The sequence below is a fragment of the Trachemys scripta genome, chromosome 10 (genome assembly GCF_013100865.1).
Source record: "Trachemys scripta elegans isolate TJP31775 chromosome 10, CAS_Tse_1.0, whole genome shotgun sequence".
In the NCBI taxonomy this organism is placed as follows: Eukaryota; Metazoa; Chordata; order Testudines; family Emydidae; genus Trachemys; species Trachemys scripta.
Window position 1 is genome coordinate 23147118 of NC_048307.1, and position 21633 is coordinate 23168750.

A 21633-nucleotide genomic window follows, 5' to 3' on the forward strand; every position below is an offset into this window, starting at 1 on the left:
ATACTCAAAACATGAAGGTCAAAAAACCAGTTCCTTTTACAGTAGGCACTGGTTCTTTGTCTCCCTTTCAGAATTTCAATGAGAGTATCTGCTGGAACTCATCCAGAGAAGACACTGCCTCTGTTCCTTCCAGGCACACATCTGCCCCTACAATGACTAGTTGCCAAGTTGGTGTCTAATTCATCTTATTTATGAAGAACTAAAAAAATCCCTCAGCATGAAAGATAGACTCGGCCAAAGAGTCAACATGACAGCAAAATATGTTAAAAGGAGACATACTGCTTGTCCATATCTAGGTCCCAGAGCAGGCCAAACTTTTAACAGAACAAATTTAATAATGGAACAAACAGAGAAGCAGGTCGAAAGGAAATGCCTTCAAATCCATATACACAGGAAAACAGAAGTGATTATAGCTGCTTTGCATGCCTATGACTAACTGATTTGGAATTGAGTTGCTTATGAAATTATATTCTGCAAAATAAGAATAGTCTGCAGAGAGATTATAGTCTGAGAATACACATTTGTGATCTTAAACTATGCTACTATTGTATTGTGTCCTAGCCCAATAAATGAGACTCAACTCCCCAAATTAGTAAAACTAAAAGGATTATATTTGAAAGGAAGTGTTCTATATGTACAGGGACCAGAATTAAAATATTTATCTAGCTGGATAGCTGTAAGAAAGGGTTTAATGTTGGATGCTGAAGTTATTGCAGTCTAACTAGTGCCATTATAATAAACTAAACATATAAAACCCACATTCATCTGCTCTACTGGAAATTTTTTAACTCCTTGAAATTTCACATTTTATAGAATTTCTCAAATTAACTTCACACATGCTGCACCCAAAAATGTACAGCTAACTGTATCTGATTTCATTTACATAATGTAACGAGAGCCTGATTTTTTTAAGTATTGGCAGTCTAGCATTATTAATGCCCTTCAACATGAACTGCAAATGTAGCAGGTCAATGTTTTGCAACTGCAAGCTAGATGATCCCAATAAACCATGGGGTAAGGCGTATTTAGTACATAATGAACTTAAGACCTCACTCTTCATTTTCTTTTATAGGACTTGATTTGTCACCAATCCCTGGCTTACATCCTTAAAATACTCAATCTGCATTATTTTGGTCCTATCACATCCACTACACAATTCCAGCTGGAAAATGGAGCCACACAACAGACAAATCCATTTCTTCTCTCCACAGCATGTGGTTCTGTAGAATTATTTTTAACCAGTTTCAAAACCTAATTTTCTATCCCCCTGGGGAAAAAAAAGTTGTCCACAGTTTTATAGTCTCTCCACCCACGTGTCCATAACCCTTAATTGGTTGTAAAATTAAAACATTCTGGACTTGCGCCCTCACCTTTCAGGACTTCTGTCATCAATCTACTTGCCTTTTTGCTACCTGAACTTGTTCAAAGTGTTAAGAGAAATGCCTCTACCACTTTATTGAAGTCATAGTCTTCCCCTCCCCCCGCCCCACAGTGCTGTCCTGAAATGCTGAGTTTTTGTTCAACTGATTTCAGTTGAAGGCAGTCTGTTTCAGGAGTTGGAAGTTGAAATTCAATAAAAATGCTCCAGTCACGTAAGATACATTCTATACTTATCAGTATTTCAAAAAGATCCAAGAGGTGAAGTGGAAGTAGAATTTTCTGTTGGAAACTTGAACCAGAATTCATTTTGAATAGGGCTGTTGATTAATCGAGATTAATTGCAGTTTTAATCACACTGTTAAATAATAATAATAGAATACCATTTATTTAAATACTTCGGAGCTTTTTCTACATTTTCAAATATATTGATCTCAGTTACAACACAGAATACAAAATGTCCACTGCTCACTTTATTTTTATTACAAATATTTGCACTGTAAAAATGATAAACAAAAGTAAGTATTTTTCAGTTCATCTCAGACAAGTACTGTAGTGCAATCTCTTATCGTGAAAGTGCAACTTACAAATGTAGATTGTTTTTTGTTACATAACTTCACTCAAAAACAAAATAATGCAAAACTTTAGAGCCTACAAGTCCACTCAGTCCTACTTCTCATTCAGCCAATCGTTAAGACAAACAAGTTTGTTTACATTTATGGGAAATAATGCTGCCCTCTTTTATTTACAATGTCACCAGAAAGTGAGAATTGTAGCCGGCATTGCAAGGTATTTATATGCCAGATATGTTAAGAACATAAGAACGGCCATACTGGGTCAGACCAAAGGTCCATCTACCGACAGTGGCCAATGCCAGGTGCCCCAGAGGGAGTGAACCTAACAGGCAATGATCAAGTGATCTCTCTCCTGCCATCCATCTCCACCCTCTGACAAACAGAGGCTAGGGACACCATTCCTTAACCCATCCTGGCTAATAGCCATTAATGGACTTAAAAGAGAACTGGATAAATTCATGGAGGTTAAGCGCTGTTATAGTCCTAGCCTTCACAACCTCCTCAGGCAAGGAATTCCATAAGTTGACTGGGCACTGTGTGAAGAAGAAATTCATTTTATTTGTTTTAAACCTGCTGCCCATCACTTTCATTTGGTGGCCCCTAGTTCTTGTATTATGGGAATAAGTAAATAACTTTTCTTTATCTACTTTCTCCATATCACTCATGATTTTATATACCTCTATCATATCCCCGCTTAGTCTCCTCTTTCCCAAGCTGAAAAGTCCTAGCCTCCTTAATCTCTCCTCATATGGGACCCATTCCAAACCCCTAATCATTTTAGTTGCCCTTCTCTGAACCTTTTCTAGTGCCAGTATATCTTTTTTGAGATGAGACCACCATATCTGTACGCAGTATTCAAGATGTGGACAATAATATATTCTCTGTCTTATTCTCTATCCCCTTTTGAATGATTCCTAACATCCTGTTTGCTTTTTTGACTGCCTCTGCACACTGCGTGGACGTCTTCAGAGAACTATCTACGATGACTCCAAGATCTTTTTCCTGATTAGTTGTAGCTAAATTAGCCCCCATCATATTGTATGTATAGAATCATAGAATATGAGGGTTGGAAGGGACCTCAGGAGGTCATCTAGTCCAACCCCCTGCTCAAAGCAGGACTAATCCCCAGACAGATTTTTACCCCAGATCCCTAAATGGCCCCCTCAAGGACTGAACTCACAACCCTGGGTTTAGCAGGCCAATGCTCAAACCACTGAGCTATCTCTCCCGCCCCAAAAGACACGATTTCCCTTTACAGAAACCGTGTTGAGTTTTGCCCAACAATTTATGTTCTTCTATGTGTTAAACATTCATATATCTCTTCATGCTTCAGCCACCATTCCAGAGGACATGCTTCCATGCTGATGACGCTCGTTAAAAAAATAACGCGTTAATTAAATATATTTCATGTTATAACAGTCTCGGATGATGACATAGTACATGTTGTTCATTTTAAGAACACTTTCACTGCAGATTTCAGAAAACGCAAAGAAGGTACCAATGTGAGATTTCTAAAGATAGCTACAGCACTCGACCCAAGGTTTAAGAATATGAAGTGCCTTCCAAAATCTGAGAGGCATGAGGTGTACAGCACATTTTCAGAAGTCTTAAAAGAGCAACACTCCGATGGGGAAACTACAGAACCCGAACCACCAAAAAAGAAAATCAACCTTCTGTTGGTGGCATCTGACTCAGATGAAAATGAACATGCGTTGGTCTGCACTGTTTTGGATTGTTAGCGAGCAGAACCCATCATCAGCATGGATGCATGCCCTCTGGAATAGTGGTTGAAGCATGAAGGGATATATGAATCTTTAGCGCATCTGGCATGTAAATATCTTGCAACGCCAGCTACAACAGTGCCATGCGAACGCCTGTTCTCATTTTCAGTGACATCGTGAATAAGAAGCGGGCAGCATTATCTCCTGCAAATATAAACAAACTTGTTTGTCTGAGCCATTGGCTGAACAAGAAGTAGGGTCTAAAGTTTTACACTGTTTTATTTATTAATGCAGGGTTTTTTTGTACATAATTCTACATTTGTAAGTTTAACTTTCATGATAAAGAGATCACACTTCAGTACTTGTATTAGGTGAATTAAAATACTATTTCTTTTGTTTTTTTACAGTGCAAATATTTGTAATTAAAAATAAATAAAGTGAGCACTGTACACTTTGTATTCTGTTATAATTGAAATCAACATATTTGAAAAATGTAGAAAACATTTAATATTTAAATAAATGGTGTTCTATTAACAACAGTGCAATTAATCACTAAATTTTTTAATCACTTGACAGCTCTAATTTTGATGATTAACTGAATTGTATTGGTAATGGTTCAATGCTTCCATACACAACATTTGTTTCTATATTATGCAGACATTTGATGCATTTTATCTATCAGAACTTCCTAGAATTCTGACATTAGCATTCAGTTTACATTATTGTGTATGTCATATGTTCAAATCCTTTCACAATGAAAAATCCATTAAAGTTGCATCGGTTCATTACAAGATAATCAGCAGTAAAGCCAACTCTGCAGCTACCCCAAGTAATGTCACATATACAAGTGTATGGACCAACTGCAAAAACATATTAAAAGCAAAAAAAAAACCCTTCATAATAAAATCTCTAAAACTGAAACTAAAGAATTATGATGCAACATATTTGTAGCTGTTGAGGACAAAGAAAATTGTGTCATTAACAAAGAATGAATTAAGGACTTGTGGAATTGAGTACCAATAGCAGGCCACAGTACACTTTCAAAAATAAGGGGCCTAATTCTCCACTGCCTTCCATATCCTGTAGTAATTTATACCTGAGCAAAAGGGTAAAATGCTACCAAGTGGAATTCTTCACTCATACCAGTGGCAATATTTTATGCCCACTTTTCACTCACTTCAAACCACGTGTCTGTGAAAGTCAGGGGAGAATCAGGGCCCCAGTGTTCATACTGAACATACAGTATTTTATTAATCCAGCTTAAGAGTCCTGAAGTCGAGTAACTGAGAATGAAGTGCAAATGAGTCTAATTCATTTCTAGTTCTAGGAAACCAAATGAAGAAACAAACCATCTAAACAATAATAGCATTCTATTAACAATTCTTCTAAAATGCAGATCCTACACAACCTTTACTGTCACTGCATTTGTTTTTCCTTTCGTCATATGAAGATTTTGTTTGTTGTGGTTTAAGTCATCTAGAAAAAACATATGTACTTCACTGAAGAAATGTTTACCAAACTAAGACCACTGAGTGCAGTCAAGTCTCTTTTATTCTCCTTTCTGTGGAAAGGCACATTTAAGAGTATCCAAAGTAATTAAGATCTTACCTTTATTTTGAGACATTGCATACAGAAGACAAAGTACAAAGAGAGCATAGTAATCATCTTCAGCACAGTCCTGTGCATTATATACCATATCGAGAAAAGGCCTGTGGAAAAGAGTAGTATTAAAATGGTTGTTTTGTTCTGATGCTAATTGTAACATAGCCTGTGCCATTACTTACCTATGGAACAGAATGACTCACTATCCAACTATGCCCCAATTTTCTCTTTAGATATGGTAAAGAGCAAAAGTCAAGCTGCTTGAAAGCAGTTATTCTATTGTGTTTATTACTGGTATTACATCTGGCATCTTAGCAGGAATTTTCCCCACACCCTCCCAAATGGGTTATTTTTCAGGCCCAATGTTCGCTGGCACTGGGGCCTTAAAAAAAACAGGGGAAAAAATTAGATTAGACATTCCACAGTTTGTTCTAAGCAGACACCACAAACTTCAGGGGGTTGTTTATACTTGTGTGTGACACAAAACTGCATTGGAACATATGGAAAACTAAGGACCAATGAACAACTTTGAGATGGTTACACCATTGGTTAGTATAAATAAAAGCACTGTTTACTAGAACAGAGCTACAGGTTTTACTCTAAGCCATGTATGGCGGAAACGATTATCCTTCCTATGTGGAGGAAGTCTAAAAGAAACAACCTGAGCTATTTAAATTGATTTCAAACCACTCTGTTAGCTTGGGTTCGATGTGGGGTGATTCAGTGACTAGTGCAAGAGACTTTACACAATCAAGTCGTGACAAAGTTGTGGCCAAGTAAGTAGATATTTTCAAAACTCCATTTCTGGACTAAACAGACTTTCTGGAACTTGGGCACATGGAGCAGCTATCAGCTCCAAATGGATTTTTATATAAAAAGCATTCCATCGTGTGTAACTAACAAAAGCAAAAACTAGGTTCTGAGGCCTGCTTTGCAGTCTTTTTTGTAGAGCATGGCTAAAGTCGTCCTGTTTTGTACAATCACTCTTAGTTTCTCTACAGTCTCTACTATAGCAATATACTTGGCTTTAATTTCAGACAACCTAAATAGGAAGGTGCATCTGAAGAAGTGAGGTTTTTTTACCCACGAAAGCTTATGCCCAAATTAATCCATTAGTCTTTAAGGTGCCACCAGACTCCTCGTTGTTTAAATAGGAAGCGGAGTTTAGTTGGGGACAGCATTTCAAAGGAGGATGGGTCACAAGTGAGATACCAAGCTTCAGCACTATTTTAGCACTTCTCACTTTCAGAAAGATAATAATTACAATACTGCAGTTAGATAAACATGTACCCTAGTTCTACAGATTAACTGAGGCAGTTTAAATAACTTCTCCAGATCCAGAGGCAGTAAGTGAGCACTGGGACTAGAACTCAGCAAGGTTTACCAGTCTGAGCACAGAGACAAGAACTCTTATCTCTATGTTTTAAAGTTTGTTAACAATTAAATACATTAAGCCATACTGAGAGCCTGTGATCAAGGCTGATGTGCTAATGAGGGCCTGAGGCCAGTTAGGTCACCTGGCATCACCTGAGAGGAGGGCAGCCAGGTTTAAATTGAGAACGAAGCTCAGCTGGAGAAGGGATTGGACAGCACTATAAAACCGGAAAGCTGAGAGTAGAAGGGGGCTGTAGAGGAAGGCATCTACCCTCCCCGGGATGAGGGAGGTCATCAGGGAGAAGGAGGAAGCACAGAGGGAGAGTAAGCCCTCTGAGCCTGTCTTGGAGTAAGTAGTGTGGCAAGAGGCTAGGAGGGGTGAAGTATCCACAGCAAGTAGAGTAAGCTCCAGTGATAAACCCAGAACCAGGAAAGAGAAAATAGAGAGGCTTGGTAGGAAGTAGCCCAGGGAAACAGCAACAGGCACTGAGAACCTGGATTACGAGTTAGAGAGTCTCTGGGCTGGAACCTGGTATAACAGACAGGCCTGCGTTCCCCTGCCAGACACTGTCTGGCAACAGCATTTGAACAGTTGAGTCTGGAAGGAGTGGACTAAATGGTGACCTAGCCAGAGGGCTAAGTTTCCAGAACAAAGGCTATTACAGAGTGAGCAATGAGCAGGAAGATGACAGTTAGTGCAGTGAGCTTCATTCCCTGACCTAGGCCTGGTCTACACTACGGGTTTAGGTCGACTTTAGCAGCGTTAAATCGAATTAAGCCTGGACACGTCCACACGACGAAGCCCTTTCTTTCGACTTAAAGGGTCCTTTAAACCGGTTTCTTTACACCACCTTCGACGAGGGGATTAGCGATAAAATCGGCCTTTGCGGGTCGGAATTGGGGTAGTGTGGATGGAATTCGACGTTATTGGCCTCCGGGAGCTATCCCACAGTGTTTCATTGTGACCGCTCTGGACAGCGCTCTCAACTCAGATGCACTGACCAGGTAGACAGGAAAAGACCCACGAACGTTTGAATTTCATTTCCTGTTTGCTCAGCGTGGAGAGCACAGGTGACCACGCAGAGCTCATCAGCACAGGTAACCGTGATGGAGTCCCAGGATCGCAAAAGAGCTCCAGCATGGACCGAACGGGAGGTACGGGATCTGTTCAGCATATGGGGAGATGAATCAGTGCTAGCTGAACTCCGTAGCAGTAAAAGAAATGGCAAAGTATTAGAAATGGTCTCCAAGGCCATGAAGGACCGAGGCCATAACAGGGACACACAGCAGTGCCGCGTGAAAATTAAGGAGCTACGGCAAGCTTACCACAAAGCCAGAGAAGCAAACGGAAGGTCAGGGGCAAAGCCGCAAACTTGCCGCTTCTACGCGGAGCTGCATGCCATTCTAGGGGGTGCAGCCACCACTACCCCAACCGTGTGCTATGACTCAGTCAATGGAGAAACACACAGGGAAGACGGTTCGGGGAACGAGGAAGATGAGGATGGAGGTACTGTAGGTAGCTCACAGCAGCAAGGAAGCGGAGAAACCGGTTTTCCCAACAGCCAGGATATGTTTGTGACCCTGGACCTGGAACCAGTAACCCCCCAACTCACCCAAGACCCTCAGGGCACACAGGAGACCTCTGGTGAGTGTACCTTTGTAAATATTTGTAAACATTACACATGGTTTAAAAGCAAGTGTGTTTAATGATTAATTTGCCCTGGCAATCGCGGCCAGTACATCTACTGGAAAAGTCTGTTAACGTGTATGGGGATGGAGCGGAAATCCTCCAGGGACATCTCCAGAAAGCTCTCCTTCATGTACTCCAGGCCAGTAGCACGTAGTCTGGAATCATTGCATAACAAAGCATGGCAGCGTATGGTCCCGGTGTTTGCTGGCATGCAGACAATATCCATTCCTTATCTCTCTTTGTTATCCTCAGGAGAGTGATATCATTCACGGTCACCTGGTTGAAATGGGGTGATTTTATTAAGGGGACATTCAGAGGTGCCTGTTCCTGCTCTTCTGAACAGAAATGTTCTCCGCTGTTAACCACGCGGTGGGGGGAGGGGTGAAGTGATCATCCCAGAGAACCGTGTGTGTGTGTGTGTGTGGGGTGGTTTACTTGGGTTTGTGCCGCATGTTAACCGGGAAACCGCAGCCCCTCCTTTTACATTGAAAACCCATTTTAAATGGCCAACCCAATTCATCCTTGATATGGGAAATGCACTGCTGTTTGAAACCTTTCCCGCATGTTAAGAAGGTTAAAAAAGCCAAAAGACTGTGGCCTACCATGGCTGCCTGCAAGCCGTAATATGTTGCCTGGGGCACTGCGTGAGTGATCTCTCATACCAAACCGGCAGGCAGAGGAAAAATGCGACCTTGTAATGAAAGAGTGTACCCATTGTTCTCTAAAATGTGTCTTTTTTAACCACCTCTCCCTTCTCCTCCACCAGCTGCAAATGTTTCTCCTTTGCAGAGGCTAGTGAACATTAGAAAGAGAAAACATAGGACGCGGGACGATATGTTCACGGAGCTGCAGATGTCCTCCCACGCTGATAGAGCACAGCAGAATGCGTGGAGGCAGTCAATGTCGGACATGAGAAAAGCACAATATGAACGAGAGGAGAGGTGGCGGGCTGAATGGCGGGATGAAAAGAGCAAGTGGCAGGCTGAAGATGATAGGTGGCGTCAGCTTGCAGACAGACGGCAAGAGTCAATGCTCCGTCTGCTGGAGCATCAAACTGATATGCTCGAGCATATGGTTGAGCTGCAGGAAAGGCAGCAGGAGCAGAGACCGCCGCTACAGCCCCTGTTTAACCAACAGCCCTCCTCCCCAAGTTCCACAGCCTCCTCACCCAGATGCCCAAGAACACGGTGGGGGGGCCTCCGGCCACCCAGTCACTCCACCCCAGATGATCGCCCAAGCATCAGAAGGCTGGCCTTCAATAAGAGTTAAAGTTTTAAAATGCAGTGTGTCCTTTTCCATCCCTTCTCCCCCACCCATCCCAGGCTACCTTGGCAATTATCCCCCTACTTCTGTGAGGAACTAATAAAGAATGCATGAATGTGAAAAAACAATGACTTTATTGCCTCTGGAAGTGGTGCTCGAATTGGGGAGGGGAGGATGGGGTGGGGTGGTTGGTTTACAGGGAAGTGGAGTGAACCGGGTTGGGGGGGGGGGGTTTGGAGGGTTCATCAAGGAGAAACAAACAGAAGTTTCACACAGTAGCCTGGCCAGTCACAAAACTCGTTTTCAAAGCTTCTCTGATGCGCACCGCACCCTGCTGTGCTCCTCTAACCGCCCTGGTGTCTGGCTGCGCGTAATCAGCGGCCAGGTGAGTTGCCTCAACCTCCCACCCCGCCATAAATGTCTCCCCCTTACTCTCACAGATATTGTGGAGTGCACAGCAAGCAGCAATAACAATGGGGATATTCTTTTCGCTGAGGTCTGAGCGAGTCAGTAAGCTGCGCCAGCGTGCTTTTAAACGTCCAAATGCACATTCCACCACCATTCGGCACTTGCTCAGCATGTAGTTGAACAGGTCCTGACTACTGTCCAGGCTGCCTGTGTATGGCTTCATGAGCCATGGCATTAAGGGGTAGGCTGGGTCCCCAAGGATCACGATAGGCATTTCAACATCCCCAACGGTTACTTTCTGGTCCGTGAAGAAAGTCCCTTCCACCAGCTTTCGAAACAGAGCAGAGTTCCTGAAGACGCGAGCATCATGTACCTTTCCCGGCCATCCCACGTTGATGTTGGTGAAACGTCCCTTGTGATCCACCAGGGCTTGCAGCAGCATTGAAAAGTACCCCTTGCGGTTTATGTAGTCGGTGGCTTGGTGCTCCGGTGCCAAGATAGGGATATGGGTTCCATCTATGGCCCCACCACAGTTTGGGAATCCCATTTCAGCAAAACCATCCACTATTGCCTGCACGTTGCCCAGAGTCACTACCCTTGATATCACCAGGTCTTTCATTGCCCTGGCAACTTGGATCACAGCAGCCCCCACCGTAGATTTGCCCACTCCAAATTGATTCCCGACTGACCGGTAGCTGTCTGTCGTTGCAAGCTTCCACAGGGCTATCGCCACTCGCTTCTCAACTGTGAGGGCTGCTCTCATCTTGGTATCCTGGCATTTCAGGGCAGGGGAAAGCAAGTCACAAAGTTCCATGAAAGTGCCCTTACGCATGCGAAAGTTTCGCAGCCACTGGGAATCGTCCCACACCTGCAGCACGATGCGGTCCCACCAGTCTGTGCTTGTTTCCCGGGCCCAGAATCAGCGTTCCACGGCATGAACCTGCCCCAGTGACACCATGATTTCCACATTGCTGGGGCCTGTGCCTTGTGAGAGGTCTATGTCCATGTCAATTTCCTCATCACTCTCTTCGCCGCGCTGCAATCGCCTCCTCGGCTGGTCCGGGTTTCGCCTTGGCATGTCCTGGCTCTGCATATACTCCAGGACAATGCGCGTGGTGTTCATAGTGCTCATAATTGCGCGGTGATCTGAGCGGACTCCATGATCCCAGTGCTAGTGTCATAACTATAAAGGGAAGGGTAACAGCTGTCCTGTGTACAGTACTATAAAATCCCTCCTGGCCAGAGACTCCAAAATCTTTTTCCCTGTAAAGGGTTAAGAAGCTCAGGTAACCTGGCTGGCATCTGACCTAAAGGACCAATAAGGGGACAAGATACTTTCAAATCTTGGGGGGGGGGGGAGGGCTTTTATTTGTGTTCTTTGTTTGGGAGTGTGTTCGTTCTCGGGACTGAGAGGGACCAGACATCAATCCAGGTTCTCCACATCTTTCTAAACAAGTCTCTCCTATTTCAAACTTGTAAGTAAATAGCCAGGCAAGGCGTGTTAGTTTTCCTTTGTTTTCTCAACTTGTAAATGTACCTTTTACTAGAGTGTTTATCTTTGTTTGCTGTACTTTGAACCTGAGACTAGAGGGGAGTCCTCTGAGCTCTTTAAGTTTGATTACCCTGTAAGGTTAATTTCCATACTGATTTTACAGAGATGATTTTTACCTTTTTCTTTAATTAAAAAGCTTTCTTTTTAGAACCTGATTGATTTTTCCTTGTTTTAAAATCCAAGGGGTTTGGATCTGTATTCACCAGGGAATTGGTGAAGGTTTTTCAAGGTTTCCCAGGAATGGAATCCATTGAAATGGTGGCAGCAGAACCAGAGCTAAGCTGGTAGTTAAGCTTAGAAGTTTTCATGCAGGCCCCTACATTTGTACCCTAAAGTTCAAAGTGGGGATCCAGCCTTGACAGCTAGCTATGGCGCCTGGTCAGAAAAAAGGCGCGAAACTAGTATCTGACGGACTAGGGGAAGGAGGGAGGGCGGGCCGAGTGACGACATGGCGTACAGGTACAGGGAATTAAAATCAAGAACGGTGGCTGTGCATCAGGGAGAAACACAAAGAACGGTCACACAGAATGGTCCCCCCAAAGATTAAACTGAAAACCCTGGGCTTAGCAGGCCGTTGATTTGACGGAGGGAGGGGAAGCAAATGATAACAGAGCAAATCTATTTTTTACATCTTAAGACGACGGTGCAGCGTGACTGATAGCCCCGGCATCTTTCTGGGTGCTTGGCAGCAAATACTGGGCGCTTGGCAGTTAGTGTATTACGATGGCCTTCAGGCCTATTGCACAATCTGCTGCTCAGGGAAGATTCTGCTAATGTGCGATGATCCAACTTGTAATAGGACGGTAACACCATCTACTGCCAAAAGGCCAGGGGCTGGTGCAATGCAGCCCCACAGCTGCCAGCACCCAGATCGCTGATGAAGGCTACCAGTCTACTGCACAGTCTACCGCCAAAAGGCAGTTAGCAGCTGCTGCTGTGTAGCAATGCAGTCCCACGTCTGCTGGCACCCAGAGGACATATGGTGACGGTGAGCTCAGCTGAGCTGAGCGGGCTCCATGCTTGCCGTGGTATGTTGTCTGCACAGGTAACCCAGGTAAAAAGGCGCGAATCTATTGTCTGCCGTTGCTGTGACGGAGGGGGAGGGGCCTGACGACATGTACCGAGAACCTCCCGCGACACTGTTTTGCATCATCCGGGCATTGGGATCTCAACCCAGAATTCCAATGGGGGGCGGAGACTGCGGGAACTGTGGGATAGCTACCCATAGTGCAATGCTCCGGAAGTCGACGCTAGCCTCGGTACTGTGGACGCGGTCCGCCAACTAGAGCACTTAGAGCATTTTATGTGGGGGGACACACCATCGGCTGTATACAACCGATTTCTATAAAACCGGCTTCTATAAATTCGAATTTCGTAGTGTAGACATACCCCTAGATGCAAGGAGGCTTGCTGTAGTGAGTGGAACCCCTTCACAGAGCCATAAAAATATTAGGCATCAGAAACATGTACAATGAAGTGTACAATATGACAAGTAGGAATTGATTACATTGGACTGAAAGTATGAAATGCTTTAATACTAATAATAAAGCTCAGAGTAGAAAAATGAATACTGCTCCCATCCTCTCAATACCACCACCATAAAAGGACAACCCTGGATGTTCCTTTGGATACAAGAGAAGCAGTCACTATGCAAGCAAGTTTCACTGCATTTTTCCAGCCCCTCCTGCCACTAGTTTAGCCATGATCACAGCATATAACCTACAACCAGGCATTTCGGATGTGTGGTCTCCTATAGAAACCACATTTACTGCATCTATAAACAATTCAGCCATTTGCTTTATTCCCTTCAACTATACAAGTATTAACTAGAAGTCAGGTAGGTCAGAGAACATTGGAAGTACAGACATGACTTAGAAGTTCCTCCCCAATCCATCCTCACACAAAAATAGCTTGGGAGGAACTGAGAACCTGAGCCATAATGTCCTGCCTTAGTAGGAGGTGTGAACTTGATGGTCATATATGCCCTGTCCCAACTACTGTACTATGATTTTAGGTACATCAGTGCAGTACAACAAAATCCAATTTGTCATTTGGATACTGTTTATGTAGCAAATATTGTGTTGACAAATATATTTCCCAGTTATTTTTGCTCCCACTAACGATGATTAATGGGTGCTCTATTTGAAGGATCAGACTGGAAATTATTTTTTAAATTTCTGCAGATCTCCAAATTCTAGTACCTTCCCCAATGTTAAACAAATGTTAATATCTACTGGGATTCTATTTATCCCCAAATTGATCCACCTTACCATTCAAATGTCATGCACAGTAAAACTTGCAAAATGAAGGTTTGTTTACACACAATATTGTTAAGTTTCATGCTTTATAGAGCTGGATCTACATTAGACATTTAAAAAGTCAACATCTGCCAATGCAGAACACTCAGTTACCACACTTTCCACCAATGTGCCATAACTTTTGGTAAGTGCAGACTTCGCTATGACATATGTAGTGATCAATTAGATTGGATAACGAAATAGGAAAGAAGATACCTTTATACACAGATCCAATCTTTAATGCAAAAAAATACTTCATCAAGTTTGTTTCATTGGGGGAGGGGGGGAGAGAAGGATTCAAATAGTGTTTAGAATGCTGAGGTATCAAAAAAATTCCAAGATTTTAACTATTTATTCACCTAGTAACTGAATAATTCACTTTAACAAAAAGTTTTGTGCAGTATTTTACTTTGCTAAGTCTAGGAATACTTCCTTCACATATGTGATAAGATCTACTCTTGCTTTTAGACGTGCTTCACTTCTGCACAGATGACATTTGAACGAAGATGCAAGATGCTGTTAGATCGCTATCTATATTCTCATCTGTCCTGAAATGCAAATATCTGACAAGGTGTTAGGATGATCAAATGAGTATTTTGCATTTTGAAGACTTAAAAACTAATATTCTAATATCTTCAGGCACTGTACTTAGTACTATCATGGCCAACTTCATTTTATAAGAAGTGGTAAACCAGAATCTCTTGCTCACTCACACTTTATTTAAAAAACCCTATGCTGCCCACACTTGCTAGTAACTGTAACATTATATTCCCGTTACTGTCACCCATCTTTACTCTTCATGAGCCTTCATATCTGTCCCATTTGACAATTAGACGAGTGTGGTAGAGGTACTCTTTTACTGGACCAACTTCTGTTAGTGAAAGAGAAGCTCTCAAGCTTACACAGAGCACTTCCCTAAAGAAGCGTGCCACGTAAGCTTGAAAGCTCGTCTTTTTCACCAGTGGATGTTGGTCCAGAAAAAAAAAAAAAAAAAAAAAAAAAAAAAAAGATTACCTCACCTACCTTGTCTACAACACTGCAAACCACTTGGATAAAAAAAAATGTTATTGTCAATGTGTTCTGTTTACCAAAATTGCTATTGATCACCCCAGCATCCAAACCAAACTACTGCAGGGTATGGTGACATCTAAAAAGTCATTTACCCAACACAGGGGGGAAAAAGCAGAACAGGATACTCCAGGACACAGTAGAAAAAATTACGTCAAAAAACAGAATCAAGATTTTACTTTTAAAAAAAATTTAAATCATTTACATGTTACTAATTCCTTAGCAATTTAAGACAATCAAACGGGAAGAAAAAAGTGATCATTTTGCATTTTCTTTAGTTTCCTAATTGTTAGTAGTATTTCAGATTTTAACTGATAAGAATTTTCACACTTAAAATGCTCTTCTGCACCAAAAAGATTAACGTCCTTGCTGCGAGACTCCCACCTAGCATATTGGAATCCCGATCTCAACTGAGGTTTCTGGGTACTACTGTAAGAAAAGTGGCAAACCAAAAGACATACAAAACACATCCTCAGAACACAGTTTGTTTGTTACATATAATGCTTCCTACTCTGGCATACAGCAACATACAGAACTGCTTTAAGACAAAGCATCCCTTTCAGGCAGGGAAACTGAATATAGCAGCCTCCAGGGAGTGAAGAGGATAGACACTGCTTCCTTACTGCCACACCTTCAACATGACCATATACAAGACAGCTACACCAGTCAAATGCAAATGTTTGGACGAGCCATAAGTTGAAGGGGGGAGGGGAACAAAATTGGAAAAAGAAAAAAAGAAGCAGAAGGAAGGAACCTAGTCAGGTGAATTACAATTCTTTCATACCTGCTCCAGTTTGTCATTTCACTCCCAGAGGCAGCAGCACTCTTTTCTTCATCAGTTGTATTCTGCTCTGTCACCGTTGAGATAGATAATTCTGACATCTTACACCGCTCCATGATTACCATCTCTATTTCTTAAAAGAAAGAGCTAAAATTGAGTTTCTAGAGGAAGAGGTGAGCTATTTGAAGTATTCTTTATGCAAAATGTAAAAGTGATTTTTAAAGTGTTATGCACCTAAAAATGAGGGAAGACACTGCTCATGTGTCAGAATATAAAGAGAGGCCTTTCTGATTTTCCTACCATCACAACAAAATATTAAAAAGCATTTCTTATAAGATTTAATATGCACTCGGGGCTTCAGAACTGATGGTGTAATTATTTATGAATATAAAAGCCTTTACAAAACTGTTAACTGCCAAGCATTTTAACAGCTTTTTAAAAATGGTCTGTATTTGCTAAAAACCTATTTACACTTTCAATTATCTCAGGGGCTTTAAGTGAAAAATTGTTCACTCTGTGCCCAAATGTAATAAATCTAGTGTATATATAATAGCTTCAGATTTTATAAAAAGTACACTGGCGCACACACACACACACACACACACACACACACAAAGGTGGAGGGAAACAGTATGTGGAATTTAAAGGAGTACAGTTGTTACTGTAGTAACTAATGCAAACAAACTCTGTTTATGACTAATATTTCAGGTTCCGAGTATGAAACTATTAGGTTTCAAAGTCTTTCAACAAGTTGTCTATAGACACAGACACTTCCTCCACAATACTGAGGAAATTCAGTTTTGGCAAAGGTCTCCCTAAATTTCTTTAAGTGTAAGCTAAAGAAAACACTGATGTATTGAGACTTTTTTCCAGTAAACATCAATTTGTGCATACAGGCAGTTTGTAGAGCAATTCACCAAAGAGCCACTCTTCCCTGACACAAGGAGTTACTTGTGGTTCTTCACCGGTGACGTCAAAACTTCATTCCCTCACAGACAGTAATGGCAGCCCTAGGCTACCATTAGATTTAGACTGCATATTTAGTCATGCAAGAAACTCCACACTGCCGGACAGCTGATAGATCCACTAAGAGCTGCCAACTGATTGACTTTAGTGCCCTGTAATCACTCATGCCCACTGATCCTTTCCTCTCCAGTGCATGGCCCAGCGCTAGAAGGCAACATGCCATACAGAAAAGACTGTTTCAGACCCTGAAAACTTAAACTTTCTAAGGGCTGGCTCACTTGTTTACATCCCCACAGACTGGCTAGGTCTACATTACCCGCCTGAATTGGCGGGTAGAAATCGATCTCTCGGGGATCGAATTATCGCGTCTCGTCGGGACGCGACAATCAATCCCCGAATCGACGCGCTTACTCCACCAGCAGAGATAGGAGTAAACGCCGTTGACGGGGAGCCGCGGAGGTCGATTTTGCCGCCGTCCTCACAGCGGGGTAAGTCAGCTCCGATACATCGAATTCAGCTACACTATTCACGTAGCTGAATTTACGGATCTTAAATCGACCCCCCCCGTAATGAGGGCCTGCCCTGTGTGCTCACTGGCACCAGGATCAAGCGCCAGAGATCTTACAGGTATGCAGAGGCTGAGCAGGTCAGTCACAGATGAAGTGGGCAGTGGATAGGGGCCTATGCATCCCTCTCTGCACACAGACCCACTTGACAGATCTGCATGTCACTCAGATTTATTTAACAAATTGCTATTGATCATCCTTATAGCATACAAATGACCATACACCTACACCCGATATCCTGAAATCTAGAGAAAACATAACTTTCTGGTCACAGATTGTACTACAGCATTACAATCCAGCAGGATTTTGACTGACGGGGCCATGGAGAGGCAAAATTTAGTCCTGACAATTTCCAAACCTCTGGACCATGTCCCTGGATCCCTCCCCTCCACGATATTGAGCTGTGTTTTTCCAAGGCAGTCCTGTTAAGAGTATTCCCCTTATACACATTTGTAAACATCTACCGTTTTCTCAAACAAAAACAGTCTCTACCAAGTAAGGGGAAAACATTTGAAAGGGTAAGTTTTAGAGTAAAACTAGTAAGAGGCAACAAACAAGAAAAACCAAACCAACCATGAAAGAACAAGATGTTGCTAAAAGGATACTTCAGTATATCTATGTACCAAGATTCTAGGATTGTCACTCTGAAGCCTAGAATGTCTGCGGAGTCACTATGAAGTGATGGAACAGTTATGATTATGACAAATCTTTTTGTTCAGAATATCACCAGGTTGAATCATCACTGAGCTTCATGGTCCATTACTGCCCAATTTTGAAATTCTCAGCCATTTATGGCCCTTTTTCGTTTTTAAACATATGACAACGAATTATACCCATGCAACAGCACAGGCTTTGAGCTATTAGTATAGGAACATCAAACAAAATTATGCTGAATTGTAAATAGCCCTGCTACTAACCAAGTTCTCTCCTATTCCCTCCCTTAGGCATCTCAAAAATCCAAAACTCTACTGTCAGTAGGCTTAGCAGTTCAAACCCACAGCCAATCATTCCCCTGGCAGTGACAATTGATTCCTCAAGCCAGCTACTCTACTCTCAGCCCTACAGTCCACTCAGAATAATCTGGGACTTTGCTTCTACCCCAAGGACAAAGGTTACCCAACCCAAAGACATGATTCACTCTGATTCTTCATTTTTCCTGTTTCCTCAGGAAAGTCTAGCATGCATGTTTCCTTGGCAACTGGCATGCAGACAGTATAATGTTTTGACACTTGTGCCATTTAATAGCCTAGAATCCTAGCAAAATAATGGAATACAAAATTTCCTTGAGCATACGTGGTTTGTAAGGGAAGAGTTTTTGATAGTTACTGGCCCAGAAGCGATCGGAAAAGAAATTTTAATCCATGTTTATCAAAGCCACATTTATGGGGAGAAACAAAATCTGTGGCATGTGTTTTTTTAAAATGGCAGTGGTGGGGACTCTGACAAAGTAGAAATGCTAGTTAGAGTCTCAGCAGAGTTAGATTGGTGTGCACAGTGCATAGGTCAGAAGTAAAGATGACATGCAATTTAGCTCCTATAATAAATTTGTTTCCATGGCTGTAAAAATGAATTCACATTTTTATCATGCCCACATACATGATTCCAAGGAGCAGCAGCAACAGAAAAAGTAAAGGTCAGACTTCAAGATACAGTCCTATCCTGGGGCATGCATGTAGTTCCATGGGATGATAATATGGATCAGGTGGTTATACTCATGAAAAATAAATAATAAAATAAAATAAAATAAAAGATAGCCAAATCAGCTCAAACCAATTAAGGAAGTGCCACTCCCAACAATTATACAGGACAAATTAACTCAAACAAAGATCTTTTTCCATCAGCTATAGCCAATATAAATAGATTCCTAGCCAACAGATTCCGCCTACTCATCTCTCTAATTTGCTCAATGCAAATCAACTTAGATGCAGTACTTGGTTACCAGTGAACTCTTGTAATTTTATAGTTCAGGTGCTAAGGATCAAAGTCTCACTGAGTCAGTGGATTGGTCAGGACTTCTAATTTCCTAGGCTAACCTAGGTACATATGAACTTAACCTTACGAATAACAGAAACAAACTAGAACAAAGTGGTTATTAAAAATATTAGCACAAAGAGAAGTTACTCCAATGTGATAGTTGCTAGACCTGTTTTTACAAATGAATTAAAGCAGTAATTTGCAAACAGGCCTGTGGTTCTTATTTAAAGCTATTAAGCCACACTAAGTGATCACTACAGTACTTCCCAAATGTTTTCCTAATATTACTTTTTCACATAAATTGCTGTAATTGCCAGAGGGATGTCATGGGATTGCAAATGGGAGATAAGGTGATGCACAAGACAGTAAGTTGTGGTCCACATTGCAAAAAAAAGTTTGAGTGAAAGCAGAGTAGATGAGCAAGATATTTAGTTTCACTTACCTACAAAAGCCTTAACATGCATTTCCATCCTATGTCAACAGTATACTAACTTTACTAAGCTTTACAACACCTTTGCTGGATAAGTAGTATCCCCATATTATAGAAGTGGAAACTGACAGGGTTAAATAAGAGACTGTCCCAAACTTGCACAGCAAGTCTGTAACATAGTTAGGGTTAGTAGTACCCTATTATTTTTGCTCTTGTACCTTCTCATGCTGTCCCCTGCAACTAGAATGGCATCTCTATTCTTTCTGCTAAACATCCTCAGTCTCCTTGAAATCCTGTCTCAAGAACCACATTTTGAGCTTAATAACCACCACTTCCACTGCTGTTCAGCTTAAGCCTCTCCTCAGTTACTATGTATGGCCCACAACTTTTGTTCCAACCCTCACTCTCCCTTTCCTTTACACCAATTTTATTTTATTTTTTTAAATGTTGTAGGTTTGCCTAATTTGGATTTAAAGCTTTTCAAGGTAAATACTATAGAAATGCTGAAGATTAAATTATAAAAGCTATATCACTATCATAAACTTATGAAAACAGCCCCAATACGCCAGGAAGCAGTATACAAATGCTTTACAATATGTGGAGTCATGGAACAACGCCCAATACGCGATACTTGGAATCATGGAACAAAGCCCAGTAAACACCACTACGTTGATTCGCATTACACTACTTGTTTGAAATTAGACACTCAGTAAGTAACTACCTGGTTAATGCTATGCTATGTACTAGGGGATTACCCAGGAGGATCATAAACATTATGAAAACTACCCACTAAAGTCTGTCTCCACTATAAAGAAACCAGGTTAAAGTGAGAGCTGTTCTGAAACACTTTCTAGTAGGGTTCTGACACTGTTGTAAGAAGATTTTAAGTTGTAGTATGGATGCAAGCCATGTTAATAACCTTTAACCCACTTTAAGTGTTTTAGAAAAACATTTTACACACTTCTCCCAGTTTAATATATTAGGCGCACACTAAGATTTTTGCCCTCACTTCTCTAGCTTGGTCCCTTACCCACCCCAAAATTCATTTGTTAAGCCTCTTGAGAAACTGGGAAGAGGAAGAATCAAAAAATGCACTTCGTGAGCACATGAGCACAGGAGTTTGATTATGTAATTTGAACAAAAAAATGACAATACAGTCATTACATGCATTCTATTTAGCATCATTTACATGAAGTCAGAATGAAGAACTTGGAAGTTCTTTTCGGACAGATTAGTTACACACATCAAAATGCAAGCAGGATATGAAAAAGGGCTGCCAAAGAAGTCATAGCATAGGGAAAAAAAAATTTTATTGTGGTATATGCTTCCTGAGATGCAGTGCTGTCATCACGGTCTCATTTTTGGCATAAAAACTCTATTTTTTGATACGCATTTTCCTCTTAACTAGTAACTTAAAATAACGAAAGTAACTGAAGAGCATGTCTTTCTGGTGCAGCACCCAATACTTTGACTCTAACGATTCAAGCATGATAGTTCTGTGAAGCAACTAGAATGCACATCAATCAGGTAATTAAATAAAAAATTTGAGGGATTTTTTTTTTTTAATTTTGCACAGTAGGCAGACGTAGAGATGTGGCAATGCTTGGCAGAAAAGGGTTTACTCACTGCCAGTCAACATAGGATGCTTGACTTTTGGGGGGCTTTTTAACCCCCTTTGCTTCTCCATTAACAAATGACGCAGACTTGTTAATAAGTCTTACAACACTGATTAATCATGTGCAGCTAGCTATAAGGTGTATTTGTTATTAAAGGCTGGATGCCACAGGAGAAACTGCAGACACTTCACATTTTCCACCAAGTAAAACACAGTCTTCTTCTAAAGTGCTGAATTCTACATGAAGGAGAGGTTAAAAAAATAAGCAAGAATCATTTCCTTAAATGTGGAAAAAAAATCTAATGATTCTGTTTATTTAGTTATGCAACCAGTATTACAAATGAACATAAAACATGAACTAGACCACAAACTTG

General features: G+C 41.5%; 1 protein-coding gene across 12 annotated transcripts in view; it reads right to left on the reverse strand.

Moving 5' to 3' along the window:
- The window catches only part of CLEC16A (C-type lectin domain containing 16A), a 186191-nt gene that overhangs the window by 116232 nt on the left and 48326 nt on the right, over positions 1–21633 (reverse strand). For 11 of the 12 annotated variants that reach the window (XM_034783355.1, XM_034783345.1, XM_034783349.1 and 8 more), the window contains 2 exons: positions 15712–15841; positions 5282–5382 (listed from right to left, as the gene is read on the reverse strand). In XM_034783355.1, coding sequence (XP_034639246.1) covers positions 5282–5382; positions 15712–15841 — 231 coding nt within the window. The remainder of the gene's footprint in view (positions 1–5281; positions 5383–15711; positions 15842–21633) is intronic. The other variant, XM_034783346.1, reaches the window with a different exon arrangement.